The 22,948-nt window shown below is 44.3% G+C and overlaps 1 protein-coding gene across 1 annotated transcript in view; it reads right to left on the bottom strand.

Moving 5' to 3' along the window:
- SLC22A15 (solute carrier family 22 member 15) overlaps positions 1 to 22,948 on the bottom strand; it is a 74,723-nt gene that overhangs the window by 25,280 nt on the left and 26,495 nt on the right. The window contains exons 3-6 of the mRNA XM_045801433.2: positions 12,658 to 12,790; positions 11,866 to 12,030; positions 8,076 to 8,205; positions 3,159 to 3,374 (exon numbers count right to left, since the gene is read on the bottom strand). Coding sequence (XP_045657389.2) covers positions 3,159 to 3,374; positions 8,076 to 8,205; positions 11,866 to 12,030; positions 12,658 to 12,790 — 644 coding nt within the window. The remainder of the gene's footprint in view (positions 1 to 3,158; positions 3,375 to 8,075; positions 8,206 to 11,865; positions 12,031 to 12,657; positions 12,791 to 22,948) is intronic.

The following is a 22,948-nucleotide window of genomic DNA, read 5'->3' as shown; positions in this document are numbered from 1 at the left end:
GGGTTCCAGGCCACCGCAATAAAGTGAGTATCGCAGTAAAGCAAGTCCGATGAAGTTTTTGGTTTCCCAGTGCATAGGAAAGTTATGTTTATACTGTATTGTAGTCTGTTAAGTGTATAAAAGTATTGTGTCTAAAAAAAAGGTAGATATCTTAAAATATTTTATTGCTAAAAAATGCTAACCATCAGTCTGAGCTTTTAGCGAGTCATAGTGTTTTTGCTGGTGGAGGCTCTTGCCTCCATGCTGATGGCAGCTGACTGAGCAGGGAGGTGGCCGCTGAAGGCTGGGGTGGTTGATGCAATTTCTTAAAATAAGACAACACTGAAGTCTGCGGCATCGATCGACTCTTCCTTTCATGAGTGATTTCTCTGTAGCATGTGATGCTGTCTGATAGCATTCTATCCACAGGAGGACTTCTTCCAGAATTGGAGTCAATCCTGTCAAACCCTGCCACTGCTGTATCAACTAAGTTTATGTAATATTCTAAACCCTATGTTGCCGTTTCAACAGTCTCCACAGCATCTTCACCAGGAGTATTTTCCATCTCAAGAAACGACTTTCTTTTTTTTTTTTTTTTTAAGATTTTATTTATTTATTTATTTGACGGAGACAGCCAGCGAGAGAGGGAACACAAGCAGGGGGAGTGGGAGAGGAAGAAGCAGGCTCCTAGCAGAGGAGCCTGATGTGAGGCTCGATCCCAGAACGCTAGGATCACGCCCTGAGCCGAAGGCAGACGCTTAACGACTGCACCACCCAGGCGCCCCAGGAAAGAAACGACTTTCTTTGCTCATCCGCAAGAAAGTGACCCTTCATCCGTTCAAGTTTGACCATGAGATCCCAGCAATTCAGTCCCATCTTCAGGCTCCGCTTCTCATTCTCGTTCTCTTGCTCTTTCCCCCACACCCGCAGTTACCGTCTCCACGGAAGTCTCAAACCCCTTAGAGTCAACCATGAGGGTTGGAATCAACTTCTTCCAAACTCCTGTTAATGTTGATATTTTGACCTCTTCCTATGTATCATGAATGTCCTTAATGTCATCTAGAATGGGGACTCTTTTCCAGAAGGTTTCCAATGAACTGTGCCCAGCTCCATCAAAGGAACCACTATCTATGGCACCAATATCCTTATGAAATGTATGTCTTAAATAGTAAGATTTGAAAGTTGAAATGCCTCCTTGATCCATGGGCCACAGAATGGATGTTGTGTTGGCAGCATGAAAACATTATTAATCTCATTGTCCGTCTCCATCAGAGCTCTTGGACACCCATGAGTATTGTCAGTGAGCAGTAATATTTTGAAAGGAATCTCTTTTTTCTGAGCAGTAGGTCTCCATAGTGGGCTTAAAATATTTAGTAAACCATGTTGTAAGCAGATGTGCTGTCATCCAGGCTTTGTTGCTCCCTTTAGAGAGCACGGGCGGAGTAGATTAAGCATAGTTCTTAAGGGCCCTAGGATTTCCAGAATGGTCAGTGAGCACTCTCTTCTGCTTTAAGTCACCAGCTGTGTTAGCCCCTATCAAGAGTGTCAGACCATCCAGGTACTGACTTCTCTTCTCTAGCTATAAAAGTCCTACATGGCATCTTCTTCCAAAAGAAGGCTGTTTCGTCCACGTGGAGATCTGTGGTTTAGTGTAGCCACCTTCACGGGTTGTCTTGGTTGCATCTTCCGGAGAACTGGCTGCAGCTCCTACATCAGTACCTGCTGCTTCACCTTGTGCTTTTATATTGTGGAGACGGCTTCTCTCCTTAAACCTCACGGACCAACCTCTGTTAGCTTCAGACTTTCCTTCTGCAGCTTCCTCACCTCTCTCAGCCTTCAGAGAATTGAAGAGAGTCAGGGCCTTGCTCTGGATCAGGCTCTGGCTTAAGGGAATGTTGTGGCTGGTTTGACCTTTTATCCAGCTGAACTGTTTCTACCTTTTGATTTGAAGCGAGAGACCTGTGACTCTTCTCTTCACTTGAACACATAGAGACCATGGTAGGCCTAATTAACTGGCCAACTTCCAACATAGTTGTGTCTCCAGGACCAGAGAGGCCCCAAAGAGGGAGCGAGATGGGGGAACGGCCAGTCAGTGGAACAGTCAGAACACACACAACATTTATGAAGTTCACAGTCATATACAGGTGTGGTTCGTGGTGCCCCCAAACAATTATAACAGCAACACCAAGGACTACCGATCGCAGATCACCATGACAAATATTACACGAATGAAAAAGTTTGAAATATTGCAAGAATTAACAAAATGTGACACAGAGACACGAAGTGAGCAAACACTGTTGGAAAATGACGCCCGTAGACTTGCTCGACACAGGGTTGCCACAAACCTTCGACCATAAAACACACGATATCTGAGCAGCACAGTAAAAGCGCCTACACGGTTCTACAACACACGTGCGGGTCATACGCTGTCCGCGTTGCCCACCCACTTCTCCCCTTTCCGCCTCACTCTTTCCGCAGAGCCATCCTGAATCGTTCGGCGCGATTCACTTGAATGCTGAGAGCGTGTTGAAGGGCGGGTAGGAATAAGCTAAGCAAGAAAACCAGGTTCAGAGAATGCCTATCTCTTCACTCACTGGATCTGCACATGTGGCTTCGAGTCCATCATTTCACACTTTCACACCCCCAGGGCCCCGTTTGTGCAAGGAACAACACCGCCCACCGCCCGGGGAGTGAGCGAGTGAGATGTCACACAAAGTACAGGACGGGGTGCCACAACTAGAGCGTGCTACCCGACCGACCTGATGCTAAAAGCAAAGACAGTTACTTTAAACTCCTATTTAGAAACTCTTCTAATATGCTTGCTTTCCCGGTTTTCTTTTTTTTTCTTTTTTTTTTTTTTTTTTTTTTTGAGGTTGGTGGGGGTACTTAAATATTTACATGGAAGAGCTCGGGAGCAAAGATGTGTTTCTGCTGTTTATTTCAGTTCAGTAAACCTGCCATCGGCAAACCCTGGGTTCCTCCTTGCCCGGCGGCAGTTTGCTGTGAAAGCAGAGCTGAGCGCCACACGGGTATTAAGAGACAGAGGACTTGTTCTTGGAAAACCACTTCCAGCGGACAAATCAGGTAAACTTTTCTGTAACCCTGGAGAAGGAACCCATTACCGGCAGCCCTTTAGCAGCCCGAGCTGAGGATCAAGACAACACCGCAGGAATAATTACCAGATGAACATCAGGGTGAGCGTGTGCCCCAAGAGGATCCGGTAACGGAACAGATCCAGGAAGCTTCCGGTCTCCCCGGGGCTCCTGCTGGCCGGGTACGTGAGTGAGAACGTACACTTGAGCTTGCGGTTCCTCTTGGCAATGAGACACAGAGCCGCTTCGGCCTCACTCAGTCGACCCTGGGAGTATAACCAACGGGGTGATTCAGGAATGAATCTGAAAGAGACGTCATTAAAGGCTGTATATTCATACAGGTCATACAGGTACACGGTCACAGGAAGGAGACAATTCACCCAGGAGGATGTGGATTCCCTCACCACACCCGGATTCCACGCGAGGGTCAAAACTAACTCTCCCAGGGACAGGTGAAAGAGAGAGGGGGCCACTTTCAACAGCGTGCCAGGGTTAAAAGGTGGCAGCTTTATGAATGGAAACCAAGAACATACTCCCAAAACAGCAGTAAAAAAAAGGGGGGGTAAGCAGTATGCATTGACTTTTAAACAAATTTTAACAAATGGCAAGGTAAGCTTAGAATACTGAGTGACACAAATTTTTTCATAAAGCACAGGTCAGAGAGAGGGTTCTAAATCCCAGCCAAGTGTGAGAATAATACTATAGAGATAGCAGGTGTTTAAGTTCTGACAAAGCCTCACAAAGAAGAAAATTTTTATTGTCTCATCAGAAAAAATAAATTTTTAAAACATGTTTTGAATGTCATGATATGTCATTAAGAAGGCCGAGATTATTTTAAGACTCTACATAAAAATCAAACAGGGGTGGTCACATCTCAACTACTTTGGAGCATTTCCTGCTTCAAAATCGGATGGCTGACACACTGGCTTTACGAAGTGCTCATGATATTTCCTGCCCCCAAGACCTTAAAGAATAAAAGTCATTTTCTGGTTAACCTCCAGGTATCGAATAATTATTTTCTACTACAACCACAAAGTATCGAACAGTTATACGGTCACTGATATTTTCCAAAAGTTTCAAGACTTAACTCTCTGATGTGTCTTTTTCCTTTTCACATGTCCGTGTGCACGGCTAGAGGGCTTATCAAAGACAAACTGGGACAGGAACAGGGACACCTTGTTTACTAAATACAGCATCCAGTACCTTTTGATCTAATGTGACAGTATTTGCTTAAAATGAAACTTCTATCTGTAAGTACCACTGGCTATTGAAGACGCCTTTTAGAATTCCCCGTGCCTTTCCGTAAGGACAGTGAAGTGGCAACAAATCCCACAGAATTTGCAACTTCGTGGACAGCCAGTCCATCAATAACCACTTGCTGAGCACTTTCATTTTGTGTTGAGTCATGCAGGAGGTGCTCAGAGGAAACAAGAAGGCAGGAATCCTCCCAGAGCTTCGCTACGGGGCAGAGGATTCACGCGCATTTGATCGTCCACAAAAGCAGGGCCCAGGCCTTCTACAATGGCCTGAAAAATCCCTTGATTTACAGCTGCATTACCATTCGATTATTATTACTAATACACGAGCAGATAATCAAGCAAAATACTGTTCTATTGGAAGTTAGGTCGGCCGATCATCAAGCAGACCCAGTGGCCCCATCCACCAGGCCGCTTCCAGGCTACCATGTGAACCACCTGATTGAATCTAAAGGCAAATCCAAAGAACATGCGCGAAGCCTCCTGTGATGAACAAAGTACACCTAAGTGAGACACCAGAGGTCTGTCGTAATAAAGATGAAAACAAGGGGGACGGGGAGGTGAGAGAAAGGAGACAGGGAACAGCCAAAATACTAACAGTCATTAAGGTCACTGTCCCCTTTCCCTCAAACTGCCCTGTTTTCAGAATTGTTGATAAGCATTCACCATTGTTAAAATGTTTTAAGTTACTGTCATATAAATGTTTACATTACTGTTAAATGTTTACAAATCATTTTTATACTTGAGAGATAGTCAAGCTTTGGAAATTGGAGTTACTGAACTATTTCTGCGTGGGAAAGGGTCTGTCTCGTACACAAACCGTGGACCTGACACGTCCCCACATTTGGAGAAGCCAGTAAGCTTGCTTACGCAAAGCTCACCTAGCTGCCAACAGATGGACTTGGGAATAGAAATTCCAACGCATGCAGATTTTGCATATCAAACAGCAAGACGTGTTTTTAAAAGAAAAAGCAGTCTCTGAACACGCTGCCCCCTCCACCGTGCTGGGGCCAACTTCAGAAGCTACAGTGCTAATTTAACAATGTTGTCTCTGCTCAAAACATGTCCTGTGAATTTCTCAGAAGGTGGAAAATCTTTGTAAATTAGGGGGGGGTGCTGATTTTTAGTGTAAAACTGTTCAAATCCACGTATTGTGAAAATGAGGAATTTTTAAACTACGCAACAACGTTTCTAGTAAAACAAAAAAGACAAGGTACGACGCTAAAATAATGTGACTTTTTCTTACGTCACCGATGGCTAATTCCAGATATTTTTGTGCCCACACCTGTCCATTCGATCTGGAGGATCATCTGTGCAGAAGACCCTGGGCTTTGGTGTTGGGGGCATGTGACCGAGCCAAGTGCCTCCAGCCTCCAGGGAGGGAGCTCCTGGTGCGGAAAGAGATGGGTTCCAGCGTGAGGTGGAAATACAGCACTCGAAGGGTGCGGGGTAAGTGCTGGAGAGTTCAGAAGCCAAAGCAAAGGACTGGTAGCTGGAGGTGCGATGCGGAGAAGTCTGGAGGGGGTGGCAGTTGAGCAAACCCGGGAGGCCAGGAGTTAACTAGGAAGAACTGGGGAGCAGGGTGAGGGAAGGGCAGGAGCAGCAGCGAGCAGGGGGCACGGACGCAGGACAGCAAGCTGAGGCCGGACACTGGACACGGCAAGCAGCTTGCTGTGCCCGGAACACAGAATGTGGCAAAAGGGCGGGGAGACGATCAGAAAAGATAAACTGCAGGCTGACGTGGGAAGGCCTAATGGCATAAATACATATTTACACACTCTTTTCTCTCTGTTTCCTGTTTTTTCCTGACCTGAATTCATTTCCAAGGGTGTGGATGTCCCCACCTCGCACTAGGGCCATAACAAACTCAGACCACGTTCAGGAAAGACAGGCAGAACAGCTCATGCCATCCGTCAAAGTCGCTCTGAAGGAGACTTTTAGCTATTTGAAAAGAAAATTCATTTATCTACCCACATTTACATGACTGCTTATTAATTCAAGGATGATACTAGGCAACCATTTATTCCAAAAATGTATAATACACGAACTAATAAAATGTCGTTAGTTTCCCTTTCTGGTAGAATTATCTCATTCCAATTCACATAACTAAATACATTCAATACATTTTGCTTTTTTAAGTATAGGTAAACTATTTCTATTATATTCATTCTTTAAAGTTTATTTATTTATTTTTAATTAGCCTCTACACCCAAGGTGGGGCTCGAACTCACAACCCTGAGATCAAGAGTCCCATGCTCTTCTGACTGAGCCAGCCAGGCGCCCCACTATTATATCCATTCTTGCATTTACTTCTCTTATTTCAAAGAGACTACAAACACAGATTCCAGTTCAATGCTCAATCTACGGAATCTCCATTAGTAGAACTTGAAAAAAGAACAACTACGTGAAAGATGCATCTGAAGGAAAATTCTACCACAGATATCCCTCACTTTATGGCACAGAAGCTGGTACCATTGGCTGAAAATTTTATTTATTCCAAAGGTTTTGATGATTAAAATTAGAAGTCTGATACCTTAGGAGAAAGCCTTTCATAAGCACATTAAAACTTCTGGTGAAATAAAACTAAAAACTCAAACTTTTTTTTTTTAAGATTTTATTTATTTGAGAAGAGAGAATAAAAGAGAGAGAGAGAGCGCGCGAGAGAGACAGCACAAGCAGGGGGAGGGGCAGAGGGAGAAGCAGAGTCCCGGCTGAGCAGGGAGCCCGATGCGGGACTCGATCCCAGGACCCTGAGATCATGACCTGAGCCAGAGGCAGATGCTTAACTGACTGAGCACCCAGGTGCCCCTAAAATGTCAAACTTCTTAAGCACATCATTAAAATGATGAAATAAGAAATGGAATAGTATTACTTCTTTGTGACTAAAGATCGGAACGTAGTACAGTATTTGTGAGTGAAACTGGGTTTTTAAGCCCCAACAAGATGGTCAGTGTTTAATGTTAATTTTATGGAGAACTCTGTAAATGTCTCTTAAATATTAGTTTTACTGTTACTGGAGCTTGAGGCTATTTAGGAAGAATATTAATAAACAGTATTATTCTATTATATATCATGTATGTACACTATATAACAAGCACTATTAATAACATCATTAATGAAGTATTAGCTATGGGAAGAAAGGCCTGGCCAAAGTGCTCTAAGCTGTGGCTCACCTCACAGCCTTTAGGGCACCGCGGTGCGACATCGGAGCGAGTTGTTGGGAGCACCCTGCCCTGACCAGGGAATCACCCTTTGACTGCTCTGAGCCCGTCCACCCTAAGCATTTCTCCCATATCTGAGTCTTCCTGTGTCCACATTTAGAGGCCCTGAAATAGGAGTCACCTGTGGAATGGAGTGTTGCTGCTACATATTGGATGTGAATGGACTGTGATGTTTGCAACGTCATACCTGAGTCAGAGCCTAGCACCCGACCTCATCCAGCCTGAACTCTTTAGGCTTGAGGCATTAGGTTACAAAAGAAACTGGCACCCTGGGGTCAACAACTTGAAGATTAAAATGCAATCTATGGAGACGTTACTTGAAACAAGGGATACCTGCATTCTGAATTAATTAAGCATCTCTCTTCCCAGCAGCTGCCAAGCATTGGAGCGCTTGCGGGATTTAGCTCTTCACCAAAGTCAGTTCAGGCAAACTCCTGAAAGGGAATAACGTCGCTCATTCACCCGCATCCTCTTAAGACATTCCTTCTGCGTATTAAATTAAACCGCTAAGAGGAAAAACTACTCACAAAGACAGGAGAAAGACCACTGTTCCCTGAAGGTTAACCAGAACGGCGAGGGTCCTCCAGGAGCGGATGAAGTATCCCAACAGGGCATACTGGGCGATGCCAACCGCAAAGAAGAGGCCACCGATCGACCCTAATTCAGGAAAAAGATACCTGTTACTGGAGAAAGCGTCATCCACACCACCCTTTCCAACCCAAGTCGCAGGGCCAACGCCCTCCTTGGGAGGTGTCAGCAGGAAAGAAAAGCCTACACAAGTACTGACCGTCAGATGATAAAAGTGGCAGAGAGGCCAGCCAGTGAGTGGAAAAGGAGGAAGGACAGGTGAAAAATACAAACCACTTGTGGTCAAGATGAATTTTCAGGGTTTGCCCCGGTGCTTTCTGAACTGAAGGCTGTGCTGATGTCTGCCTGCACATGTGTGGAAGCTTGGAAAGATGCCTTGCTGGCTGGCAATAAGGGTTTTAGGTCATGAGATTATCTCAATGCTGGGACTTCAACTGATCACAGAGGTTGTGCCTCAAATCCTCATCTTAAATCACAGGCTACTCGTCAGTTCTCCCTCTTGCCCTTCCCTATTTGGTGTATCGGCGCCAGATACATGACATGTTACAGCTCTCTGTTTCTTGTCTGTCTCCATGAAGAACACAGTTTTTCCCAGCACACTGACAGGAAAAAAAAATCAACCACCGGACTGTTAAAAATCCTATATTTTTTGGGGGCGCCTGGGTGGCTCAGTCGTTAAGCGTCTGCCTTCGGCTCAGGGCGTGATCCCAGAGTCCTGGGATCGAGCCCCACATCAGGCTCCTCCGCTGGGAGCCTGCTTCTTGTTCTCCCACTCCCCCTGCTTGTGTTCCCTCTCTCACTGGCTGTCTCTCTCTCTGTCAAATAAACAAATAAATAAATAAATCTTAAAAAAAAATCCTATGTTTTTTGAAATAAATGCTGAGATGGGTATTAAGTCCACTGGCTTGCCCAATATACATGTGAATTTATACCTCTGACACACTTTCTATAACTGCGACCGTCACGATGAGTAGTACTCACTATTGTTTATTGTGCATTCAGCCTTTTACATACATCGTCCTATAAAGCAGGTGCCATCAGAGCTACACACAAAGAGGAAACAGCACTGAGAGGTTAGGACACGGAGCTGTGCACAGGATGTCTGGGACCGTACCCTGTCTGCCTGACTGCAGAGCCTCTGTGCTGACCCAGTCCTCTCTCTCCACTCTTCCAGGGAAAGGCAGGCTTCTGTGGGCAACCCACAGCAAGAGGACCTGTTGATCTCGTGACAAGCACTTTCTACAAGAATTCTATAAAAGAAATGTGTTCTTGTATTTTTGTCCATAGACTATCAATTCTCTAGCCATAATGATGTGTCTACTCTGTGCCCCAGTGAGGAAGAAGGGGGAGTAGAAGGGAAAGCTGAAGCGGCAGCATGTTCAGAACACCAAATCAGAACATGTGGTCCGGTAAGTAAGGGACTGGGGACGCTATGATTTCCCTGGAAATTTAAGACAATCAATAGCTATTACGGCTTCATTACAGTGCATCAGACAGCACCTGGCTTCCAAGAATAACACTTTCTGTCACTGCTCAGAACAGCTCCGAGCACTTGGTATCCACTGACAACACTGCAGGCAAAAGGAAGACAGCCCACAGAACGGGACTGTTTCAGAGGGACTGAGTTCGGACCCTAGTTCTGCACCTGCTGCTGTGTGACCTTGGGCAAATCATGGAAACGTCTCTGAGTCTCAGTTTTCTCAAAGGTAGTTGTTAGTATAGGGTGAAATAATGCCTGCTGTACAAATATTAGCCATACTGTCCTACTGTGATATGGGTACAGTCCCTTACATCTATTAACCTCCCCCAAAAAGCCATTAGGAAGCCTTCTCTGGTGAGTATCTACTACAAAATACTGTCTACCTAGCACTGTTATCTAATTCCGAGAATACCCCTTCCCTCTTCTAGAGAGCAGACCTCCCCTTACTTCATCCCTGTGGTTCAAGTGGGGGCTGCCCATCATAGTTCCCCTCACTGCAGGGCCCCAGCTGGGCCAGACAGAGCTCTGAGCCCAGATTTTATTTTATTTATTTATTTTTTAAGATTTTATTTATTTATTTGACAGAGATAGAGACAGCCAGCGAGAGAGGGAACACAAGCAGGGGGAGTGGGAGAGGAAGAAGCAGGCTCATAGCAGAGGAGCCTGATGTGGGGCTCGATCCCAAAACGCCGGGATCACGCCCTGAGCCGAAGGCAGATGCTTAACCGCTGTGCCACCCAGGCGCCCCTGAGCCCAGATTTTAAATACTGCACTTGGTGGTGAGAGCTGAGAGCTATGGGGGTCCATCCCTGACTGCACAGAGGAAGCTTCTCAGGGAGGAAGGGCAGAGACAAGAAGCATCGGACTTCCTGGTTCTGGGCATCTCTGGGGCCTGGCTCTTCAGGAGTTTAATTATATTAACCACACAATTTCCCTTTATATACATATGCTCATCAGAGTTGAATCTTTATCCCTTATAATCAGTAAAAGTTGGTATCAACTGGGTATAATGGACAAGAGGAAATGATTTGAAGGGGTATAGTTTAATGACCTGAAACGCTGTGATGACATTACCATCAACAGCGGTCCCGGAAGATGAAGATTATTTAGGTGAAAGAAAGCAATAATTTTTATTTGAGCGTCCAATGGACATTCACATCTCATGTCCAGCAGGAAGCGCGCATGTACGCCTGGAAATGACAACAGAGGTAAGGTGTTGCCATGTAGATGTGGGAAGGCTCTAGGTTATTTGGTCAAAAAAATTAATTAAAAAATGAACATTTCAAATCACCACTTTTGCACGTTGTCATTCTGGAGTGCCACTGGGGTTTTCTGCTTATAGGCTGTTAGATATTTATCCTATTTTTCAGATTTCCTGTCTGCTTCTTTAGAATAATTTTCAAGTCTGCTATGTTTGCTCAGTTTGCACTAGTAAAAACTAAATTTCAGCAGGTTAGACTTCATTTTTATAAGTGGTGCCAGGAATCCACCCAGTTTTCAAGCAAAGCCAGAAGGTCCCGCTGACTCCTCCATCTCTCCCCACTCTGATCCTTCAGCAAGTCATTGTCCCACCCAAATGCAGCTCACATGGCCCTCTTTCCTTGCTCCTCTCCTCCCACTGTGTCTAAGCAAACCCCCATCGTGTTCCACGGGCCACAACCACCTCCCAAGTGACCCCTCAACTTCTCCTCCGGCCCCCCAATGGTCCATTCTCCACACCTCTGCCACAGTCGTCTTCCTGCATCCTATCTGATCCTATTGCCCCACTGTTTAATTCGCCCACTGGCTTCTTACTGCACTTCAAATAAAAACAAAGTTCTCATTTAGCCTAGTACAGGCCCTACATCATCTGGTCCCTCCGACTTGTCCCTCCCCTGCCCAGGACATAAATATTTAATAAAATATAACAAGAAGGTGCTGGGGAAGGAGCGTCTAGGCTTTCCTATGTCTGCGCTATTTTTCAGTTTAAGGTGTAAACAGTAAATGCCCTTCTGAGAAAACTGACACTCTCGGAATAATCTAGAGGCAAGCCCACCATCTACGAGGCAGGCCCCAGGGGAGACTTTCTACAGAGGGATACGAATAAAATGACGTGTTCAAGGTCATACAGAACAAATTCCGGAAAGCAAATCTAATGGGGAGATAGACTGCCTCAAGTTCAAGTGCATTTTTAGGCGTTCAACTGGTTCCCTGCGAGGTTTTCTGGGGCCGCTCACCATCTCTGTCATCTGCATGGAGTGAAGCAGTACCTGCGAGTGCCCAGTAGGCGGTGCCCACACATTCGTTTAGCAGGACAAAGGCCACCAGCGACATTCCTCCGTTCATTACGCCCACCAGGAAGCGAGTTACTGCAAAGAACTCATAGGAGGGGGAAAACCCATTTGCAATAGCAAATAAGATGTCAAGAGCAAAACCTAGAATTAGAGGAACCGTAGTCAATAATCCAGATGTAAAACAGCATTTGATCAAAGTAATATACTCATTTTATGTTTGTAACGATAAATATTTATAGAGTGATATTTTCAAAACTATGCTTTTTTAAAAAAATTTTTTTCTCTTAAAAACAATAAAAGAAAAACTAAGGTTTCCCTTTCTTTGTTACAAGTTGATATCTGTCAACCATGCACAGTTTTCAATTATTTATAATAGTGTGGGAAATGGAAAAATCCCAGCTCATGCTCGGCTTGTCAAGAGAGCTATGCTGGGTCTTATATAGAGCATATTTGAAATAAGCCAATACACAAGATACAAGGAGATGGACCTAGCATTCTGGCTCAGTCTCTGTTCTCTTTAGAAACGTGGCATAAGTTAGAGTGCGGGAGTCCTGGAGAGCACCACCATCTCTGAAAAGCTTAGACACAAATCCGTGGCCATCACCAGGAATGCTGCTGGTCCTTTGAAAAAGCGTGGCCAGAACTCTGGCTGCACTGGGGCCTCTCGCCAGTATAATAAAGATCAGTTCTGTATCCACGTGGCAATTCCCCGAGAACCTTAAGAAGTAAGTCCTCCTATTCAGTTCACAAACACTCATAACTGATTACCTGTGAGATAGACTTTTTTCCTTCCGAAGCGATCTGAAAGCTGACCAAAGGAGATAACTCCCACAAACACACCACTGAAGAAGAAAGAGCTTGCTGCACTGACTTTGTAAGATCTGTTGGCAATTAAAAACCACTACAGGAAGAAAAAACAGAAGAGACGTTTAGATCACAGAAAAGGTAGATGGACTGTTAGCTATTAAAAAAAAACCCAAAGTACAACCCAAACTGGTACACTGGGAATTCTCTACCGCATTACCCACTACTAACCAAAATGTCGTGGATCGTCTGTCTTGGATAACACCCAAGGAGGTTTTGTCTTCAGAAACACTAGAAATCATTATCGTAATGTGCTCCCATAATAGTCTATACACATCGTATTACAGCACTAAATATAGTATATAACAGCTACTTTTATTTATGCAGCTGGTGATGCATAAAAGACGTCCCTCCTCCTAAGCCCCTAAGCCCTTGTATTTCTTGAGAGAAGGAGCCATGACCCACCCATTCCCATTTCTCGGCTGCCTAACATACATAGGACATATAGGAGGCAATCAACGAACAGTCCTTTTCTCCAATAGTTAGTGGGTTTTAAGCCCCGTTAGCATTTTTCTTAAAAAATTAAGCATAGAATTACCATATGATCCAATAATTCCACTTCTGGGTATGTGCGTCAAAGAACTGAAAGCAGAGATTTCAACAGATATTTGCACCCTAGCGTTCAGAGCAGCACTATTCACAAAGCCAAATGAAGGATGGCCAAAATGTAGTAGATACGTACGCTAGAATATTATGCAGCCTTGAAAAGGAAAGAGATTTTTGACAAGCTGGGTCATATAGATGAACCTTAACCTCATGCTAAGAGAAATAAGCAGACAAAAAAAAAAAGACAAATATGGTATGATTCTGTTTATGACTGGGATATTGAGATTTTATAGGAAGAAATCTCTATTTGGTGTTCATCCACTGTCACTAGCACATAGTTCCTGAAACCCTTGTAATTTCCTACAGAAGAGCCATAGGGGCATCTTTGGTTATGATAGTTTTGATCCCAGTTCCTGAAATAACTTCAAGGCATTAAAGGAGAAATGGGTGTCCTCTGGTATTTATAACAAGCCTCTTTCGATCACACTTGAGTTTATTTAATGAGGCGACTTTTGGAAAGTCCCTTAGATGGGGGCTGGTTGCCAGGGGAACCAACACCCCCCCAACCCCCCCACTCCCATCATTAGAGGGTTGGAACTTTCAGCCTCCCACCTGCCCCGCCCTTGGGGGAGGGGAAGAGGGACTGCAAGTTGAACTAATTGTCAATGGCCAATTATTTAATCAATGATGCCTTTGTAATGAAGCCACCCCAAAAACACATCTATACACATCTTATTATAGTACTATAGTATATAATAGCTACTTTTATTTATGCATCTGGTGATGCATAAAAGATGTCCCTCGAACAAGGGTTCGAGAAGTTTCCCAGTTGGTGAATGCAGTGGAGGTGCTGGGAGAGTGGGGCCCAGGGAGGGTCTGGAAGCCTGCGCCCCCTCCCACCCGCCTTGTCCTGTGCGTCCCTTCCATCTGGCTGTTCCTGACTTATATCCTTCATGATAAACCAGTGATCTAGTACATAAGAGGTTCCCCTGAGTTCTGTGAGCCACTCTAGCAAATTAATCTATCCCAAGGAGGAGATTGTAGGAACCACTGATCTCTGGTCTCTGGCAGCTCAGAAACATATGAAACAATGTGGACTTGCAACTGTCATCTGAAGGTAGGGGCGGGGTCAGCCCCATGGGACTGAGCCCTGAAACCAGTGGGATCTGATGCTACCTCCAGGCAGAAGATGTCAGAACAGAATTGAACTGTAGGACACCGCGAGGGCGTGGTGCAGCTGTATGATGGGGGAACATGCCTCACCTGCCCCCACAAACCCCACCTCACACACCTAGTGGCCAGAAGGGTCAGCAGTGAAGCAGCTGCCAGGGAAGGAGGCACAGGAGGAAGGCTGGTCCTTTACCTGGTGTCATCAAATCCAGAGACAAAAAGTCAAATAAGGGTTCACAGGGGCTGGGGGGATGGGGAATTGTTTCATGGGTACAGATTTTCAGTTTGGGATGATAAAAAAACTCTAGAGATGGACAGCAGTGATGGTTGCACGACATGAATATACTTAATGCCACTGTACCCTTAATATGGCTTAAAGTGTTACAGTTTGTTCTGTATATTTTACCACAATAAAAAAAAAAAGCCCAATCCCTTGAGTACGGTTATCTTCTACTTTAAGGAGACTTAGGAACTTAGAGAGAAAGCAGTCATCCCCTGCTTAAAACGCTATTATCTAAAACTCTGTCTGGTGATGAGTTAAACAGATCTTCGGTTGTAAAGGTCTGTAGGGGAAGCTGCAGCTCAGAGACGGAGAACCAGGGAACGCTCGTCTTTCCCCTTCGCAGCCCCTCGCGGGGAGTCTGTGAAGACAGGCTCAGGAAGAGCCCCAACACGCAAAGAGGCGCCCCCCTTGGCTGTCCCTTCACCTCTCAGACCTCCCTTCCCATGCTCCACCAAGCAGTCATCAAGGCTCACAGCACATCTGACTTCTCCTCTTGTATTTCCTGTAAGACTGTGACAGCCTGACCAGACAGCTTCTGGACATCTCCATGCAGCAACCACAATAACAACATTCATGACACTAGGACAATAATATTCACTGGAAAATAAGTAAGGATAATGCCCACTCACTAATGCTGGACTTGTCTTCTAAAGTCCCTGTTTCTTCACACGCAGTTTTTTTTTTTAAGATTTTATTTATTCGATAGAGATAGAGACAGCCAGTGAGAGAGGGAACACAAGCAGGGGGAATGGGAGAGGAAGAAGCAGGCTCACAGTGGAAGAGCCTGATGTGGGGCTCAATCCCATAACGCCGGGATCATGCCCTGAGCCAAAGGCAGACGCTTAACCGCTGTGCCACCCAGGCGCCCCCACATGCAGTTCTTAACCAGGTTAGTTAACTGTTTTCCCAGCCCCTTGCAGATGAGAAATTGTCAACTAGGTGTCACTGCTTTTAGAAATAGTAATCAGGAAGTTACTGCTCCTGGTGGCAGTTATGGCACAAATAAGAGGGATGGAAGCAAAGTGACAAAAATCTGAGATATGTTCCAGACAGTTTTTCATTTGGGTATTCAATCAATAGTCGATTCGTTTCTACTGAAGGTTAATGACTATACTAAACACCAGAAATACAGATGTGAATAAGCTGGACATGGTCCCTTCCCTCAGGGAGGATACGTGCCAGGAGAACAAACACACAGGGAGAGACTAGGAGGGAACCTCTAGTAAGGTGTTCAGGGAAGGCTTCTCTGGGGAGGTGACATTTGGACTTGAATGATAAGGAGTGACCACCCTGGAAAGCTGTTCAGAGAACATGAGAATAAGAGTGCTTCCCTAAGGTGAAGCACCCCCAGTGCTCCCCCAGCAGGTGGTATGATGAGGTCAACAGGTGCACAGGTGTCAGATCATACAGGGCCCTGGGCCACGGCGAGGAGCTGAGGTGTTATTCCAGTGCAAAGGGAAAGTGCTGGATTATTGGACTTAAGTTTCTGAAGATCACTCTGGCCATTCTTGGAGAATGCATTACAACAGAGGAAAGCAGGAGCAGGGAGGCCAGTGCACCAGCTCAGGAGACCATGGCGGCTTGGATGAGCGTGGAAGCAATGGAGATGGAGAATTATAAGCACTTAGGACTGATTTTGAAGGCAGAACTGGCAGGACTTGCTGATGAATGACATGGGGTGGGGGACAGAGAATCAAGGGTTTCACCTAAGTTGCTAACTTTGGCCAGTCGGTGGATGACCTTTATTGAGATGAAGAAGGTGGCAAGCAGGGACCACGTATGTGGTGGGAAACAAAGAGCTTCGTTGGACTTGCAGAGATTAGGAAGCCTATAAAACGCCCAAGTGGTGATGCCAAGCAGATATGCAGACTTGAGTCTTGAGCTCCAGGGAGAGGTGATGAGGGTTTATGAACCTATGGAGAGGGAAGAATTTCAAGACTGGGGCCTGGGACACTGCCACGTTCAGAGGCTGAGTACAAAAGACCCATTATAGAAAACTCGTAAGTAGGACTCAGAAAGATAGCAAGAAAATGGGGAGGGGTGTGGGGTCAATAATGCTGTGAGAAGAAATTTGATTCAGGGAGGAAGGGGAGATCACGCACATGAAATACTGCTTCAGAGGTCAGGTAAGATAAGGACAGAGACGAGCAGTTATATTTAGAAACAAATGGACACTTAAAAATAGCAATTTCAGTGAAGTGTGAATGGAAACCAGATTGGAGACGGGTGAGGAATTGGAAGAGTTGGGGAGTCGCTGGCAGCAGTTGGGTACAAAATGGTTTCCAAATGTTTTGCTGTGAAGAGAAGCCAAGAAATGGGACAGTGTGGGGACAGGTATGTGGGTCAAAGATTATTGGCTTGTTTTTTTTAAACACGTGTGCATGTTGATGAGAACAAGCCGGTAGAGAAGATATCCTTGCAGGAGAAAAATATCTGGAAAAGCAAGAAGGGATAGGCTTGAGGGTACAATGTAGAGAGTTTAGCCTTTCACAGAAGGTAGGAGATGTCACTGCAAAGTAAAGCAAGCAAGAGAGGAAGGCAGAAGGTGGGCTCAGAAGCAGGCAGTGAAGAAACTCCCACCCGATTGCTTCACTTCTTTTTCATTGAAGTATAAAGTGAGGTCCCTAGCTGAAAGAGAGCAGAAGGGGGGGGGCATTTCAGGTTTCAGGAGGAATGTGACAGACAGACTCCTCTCAGGAGTGGGACATGACCCATTCAAGGGAAATGCTGCAGGATTGCCAGGCCACAGTGAATAGACATTTAAGCTTTGTGGTTACTAATTTTGTGAGGAGGATGTTGGGTTAAGCTTACACAGAGTTGGGGACTTCCCAGAAGTACTTCAGAGAGAGAGAGAGGCACCAGGGCATTGTGGGGATTTGCAAAGGAGTGATTATTATAATAATGGAATATATGCTATAAGGAGAAAAGGTAGCCAGAGGGGGGTAGTGGGTAGAGAAATAACGTCATCATCAGAAAAATCCCCTACATCATTAACTTTCCTGTACTTTCCATTCCTGCCCTAACTGAAACATGGTGATCCCCTGCAGAAATCATTCAGTGAACTGGAACCCTCTCAACTGGAAGCTGCTTTTCCTTTTACAACCATGGACCTGAGAGCTCGTCTAAGATGATGAGAGATGGGAGAAGATAACCAAACTTCAAAATCGTCAAATAGTCTGAAGATCACATTACCAGATGGTGTAATCTACTGCCCTTCTAGAGCTGACAGAGATGCTAGCTTGTTTTGAAATAACCAATTTTCCTCTCTTCCATAGTAATAGTATGTTTGCGGGGCATATGGCTACCCAGATTGAAGACTAATGTCCCAATCTCCCTCACAAGTAGGTATGACACATTATCAAGTTCTGCACAATAATACAAGCACCATGTGGCAGCTGCCAGGACTTTGTCTTAAGAAACAGCTGATTTACCCTTTATCCCTTCTTCCTTTCTATCCTACTGCTTAGAATGTCCTTATGAAAGCTGGAGCTTTATCTGGGGCCATGATGAAGAGGGCCACATATTAGGGATGATGAAGTTCAAAGCTGAAGGAGCCTGGGTCCCTGAGAACAATGGAGTAGGATTCGGGCATTGGCATATTGTTTTAAGTTCTCCAGATGATTCTCATAGGTAATCAGGTTAAGAACTCCTGTCCTAGACCTGGTCATCCTCAAAAGCTGTATCATCTCTAAAATCTTGATTTTGAATATCCTACTCGCTGTCCTCCCACCCCCTACTCTTCCAACTCACTTCCCCCAGTACCCTACTCCAAACATTCTTGAACCTCTTCAAGACTCCTGGTCACCATACTCTACAGTAAGTATGGCCTAAGTCAGCAAAAAAGATTAAATCATGGTAAGAAGATTTAAGGATCTGTAAAGAAAAGGGTAAAATATATTGTAAAATTTCACATAAAAGAGATTAGAAGAGGTCTGGAATTTGAAGGAGAAATTCTATTTTATGAAAAATTATTTTGGATTATAGTAAGTTCTGTGGTAGAATTTTCAATTCATGAGAAATGTCTATGGTGACATTTTTCAGGTTGAAAAATAAATAAAATCTTAGCTATCTGGTTGGCCTAGAAAATGGAGGACTGTATTTGTCACAGGGATATTCCTTCTCTTACAATGGCCAATAAACAAAGCCTCATTGTACTCATTTTTAATACCTTGAAGCTCAAACAACTTCTTTTTATGCTTTGTATGGTGTTAGTGTTTGCTTTGGTGTTTTCATGCCTTTAAAATGTAGCCAGCACCTTTAGCTTTGATTATCCTGCACCTCAATTTTTGCCAGTTTGTTTATATGGCCAAGATGTTTAAGCTCATACTAGCCCATTTTGTGCTTAATTAATAAAAAGCGGCTAAGGTGTCTTGTCAATAATCAACTGTTCTGTTGACCATATTTGCAGAACTTCTCAAATCCACCAAAAAGGCCATAATAATCATCCTTCTAACAACTGGAAAGCTGTCAAGAAGAAGCCCACAGGATGTTCGACTGGCAAATTCCATATTCTGATTCTCAGGCTGCCAGTTTCATGTGTCAAAGGAATTTCTAGTAATTCTTCTTCATGTCAATGCTGATTGAGGTAATGCACTTCCTTATTTCACCTGGAATACATTCAGGAATAGGTAGAAAAATCTAAAGGAACTGTCAAGTTTTAAAAAGCAAATTAAAGCATGCAAAGCTGACATGCAGAACTCCCTGACAAGTCTAGGCAAACTGAACATGGTGGATTCAGAAATGTCAATTCAAGGACTTAGGACAATATGTTTACAACCAGCTTTCTACATGCACCATCCCCCAACATGTGAGATTTTGGTTTAGATATTTTGTTTCCAACTTTTAAAACTTTTCAAATATACTTTATATATTTATCACATAGCTATTATGTGATCTAAAGAGTTTTATTTTGTCAAGGCTCAGACAAGATACATTAGGACAGTGGTCACTGTAGTATTTGAGAAGATGTACTGGTGTAACTTATTTTTAAAATTTTGTAATAAAATTTTGTAAAGAGGTCACCTGCCAGACTAGACTCAGTTGCTAGCACATTTTCTCGTCCCTTAGTTCAATACTTAGTACCAAGGTAAAATCCAAGCCAGGATATCACCAGGACATTGGAAACTAAACTATAATAAAACTGAATGTGCTGACTGTTACATTCTCGAAAAATATGCTTTTTATGAGGCTTTAAATTGTAAAATTCATATATTTATAAGTCACTCAAACCCTTAATTGGCTAGAGATTATTAAAGGGATGACTCTCCTATTACTTTTTAAATGACAAGCCAAATTCTAGAGCTAGAATGTTCTTTTTATACTAATTCATTTCAAATTGAAAAATCACTCACAAATTGAAAAAGCTGGAAATCTTTTTTTCCTCATACATTAACAGAAGAGGAAGAATATAAAGACAAAATATTTTCAGTCTTTCAGGATGACCTAGCTAAATCTATTTTTGCCTTGTAACCAACATCTATATTTTTGATATGATTATCACAATCATTGAGTTCATAAGCCAGGCATGCATTACACTGTATTTTCAAAAAGGATTTGAGGAGGCTAGCACTAATCATTCACTCATCAAAAGAAGGTAGACCTGAGGGAAAATCAGGCACCAGCAGCAGGTGCCTCAAAAATAAAAGATGAAAGGAACATAAATATGGTGAATGCTGGTGTTGAGTATGGAGCCAGGTACCATGCAGAGCCATCCAGCCCTTAAGGATGAAAAAAAGTCACGCAAGCAAAAGTAAAGAGTGTTGACTATTGACTGGGTAGGAGTGGAGCATCCAGGAGGTTTTTTAATATTTGGATTCTCACTGCTCAGAGGGCTAAGAATAAGACAACACCTCCCATAAAGGGGTAAAGTATTGTGGATGTCAAGAAAAGGCGCTCGAGCTGCAACGCAGAGAGTGGAATAGACCCATCAAAGGTCATCGCGGTGATCCAAGCCAGCCTGGTTGAGGTGCGGGCTTCAGAGAAGAGAACTGATTCAAGCTGGAAACAGAGATTGGGTTGAGCCGTCCATGAATAGCTATTATTTGATGCCAAATAGATCAATCGCAGATTGAGTGAAGCTTGAAGATAAGTTTTAAAGAAAGTAACAAAATGTGTTTTTAGCATCTCCCTTGAAATCATTAAACCTTCACCTTTGTGGAAATGCCACAAGTCAAAGCAGTCACTTTTCTGACATGGCAGAAATAGGATGATCTAAAACAATTAATTATTGCTTTAAAGTAGACTGTGTGCTTATACGACCCTAAAGACAAAACATACATCCAAGTGCTGAAACCTGTGTATTAAAGATCTATCAAACGGGAAGTCTCAGCACCGTACAACCAGGTAATTAAAAACCAACCAACTTTCCCATAATATTCTCCCCTAATCCCAACAACCACCTTTTATAACAGGTATGATTATTATTATTCCCATTTGATAGATTCCCATTGATAGCTACCCCCACCTGTAGCTCAGACGCGATCACCCTAGAGTAAACCAGGGAGCCTGTACCGGATGCTAACATTGGTCTCAAAACTGCCTTCTTTGAGTACTGTAGGCTTGAATTAGTTAAATCTGAGGATTCTGGAGCTAACCAGTGACAGAACACTATATTTAAGTGTGTTAAACCAAAGTATAGAAATTACCATAGTCTATTTCTTAATCCTTAGCAAGAGTTCCATCCAGGAAGCTATGAAAAAAGTCCACTGAATATTAGAAGAAACACGAGAACCAGGTAGGTCTTTGTGGCTTAGGGTAACAGAACCAGGGGCTCCTGGAAAGGAGGAGGCAAAGGGAGAAAAGGAACGTCCTATGTCAGATAGGAAGTTGAGGTCACGTGGGCCGTGTGCTTGGGAAGATGAGAAGGCTGGGAGTGCGGAGAACAGAATAATGTACTTAAACATCAACTTCCCAAGGGTTTTCTTTGGGGGGAGGGGGGATTTATCACATTCTACAATATAGGTTTTAAATACAAATACCTAAAATTTCTGTATTTTTTAAAGATTTATTTATTTATTTTAAAGAGAGGGGGACAGAGAGAGCACGTGCGCATGCACGAGTTGTGGGGAGGGGCAGAGGGAGAGAATTTCAAGACTCCTCACTGAACATAGAGCCAGATGCTAGGCTCCATCCCATGACCCATGAGATCATGACCTGAGCTGAAACCAAGAGTCTGACGTTCAACCAACTGAGCCACCCAGGCACCCCTAAAATTTCTATATTTTTAGAATTGAACACTTATGTACTACTTGACATCCTCATGTACCCACATGACACAAAAACGCACCCCCAGCTTGTTTGCTTTGTTTCTCTCTGCTGAACAGCATGATGCCATCCCTTCCCTACGGCACCAGAACACAGATGATAAGATGCTTCCCAAATTGGTCGTGAATAAGGTGAAAAAGCAAGAGGAACCCTTCTTAAATGAACTCTGAGAATTCAGACACATATCCAGCTCTGCCCTGAGCCACTGCTCACCAGCTCTGTCCATGTCACAAATTTGTCTGTCTCTGCGTCAGTTTTTTCCTGGGCCCTGAACCATCCGTTCTTGTCCCCACCCTCCCACCCCTGCCAATGCATGGTGACATTTCATGGAGTAAGAGTTGAGAAACATGCTGTAGCCGCAAAGCTTTCTAATGGAAGAGACTGTACATGGTAAATAAAAACTGCACCCTAAGCTATGCAAGCAGTGGGTCCTTTCCCTTCCCCGAGGAGGCTGTATACGCCTGTCCTCCTTGTTTGGGCCCACAGCGGGGGAATGTGATGCCCCACTCACAAGTGAATAATGGGGGGCCACTGGCATGCAGAGCCCCGGGGAGGGCATGGTTCCCCACGGGAAAACAAACGTCCATCACCCCACTCTCACGTGAAGCCTGGCACCTCTAGGAACTGTCTGTCCTGGGCTTAGGCTGTGCCCCATCCTCCCACACTCACGCCAGCCCCACCTTGTCCCGGGTGAGCTCCTGTTCACCCTCCATGGCCCTGCCTGATCCGCTGGAGCTGACCACGTTCTCCATTCTGCCAGCTCTCTCCCTCTTTTTGCATCAAACGCGATGTTCGGTGAACGATGCGTTGACTTGTGTCTCACGTACAATGCTGTGAGCTTCTTACGGGCGTACTGGTGTCAAGTGCTTACGTGACGGGGCCGGCACTAGTGAAATATTTGCTGAATTCTCTATGCAACAAGAGCGAGTGCTA

This window comes from Ursus americanus, chromosome 12 (assembly GCF_024610735.1).
Source record: "Ursus americanus isolate L20-20 chromosome 12, mUrsAme1.1.p, whole genome shotgun sequence".
In the NCBI taxonomy this organism is placed as follows: Eukaryota; Metazoa; Chordata; class Mammalia; order Carnivora; family Ursidae; genus Ursus; species Ursus americanus.
The sequence above is the reverse complement of the archived record's forward strand: the minus strand, read 5'-3'. Positions and strand labels throughout refer to the sequence as shown.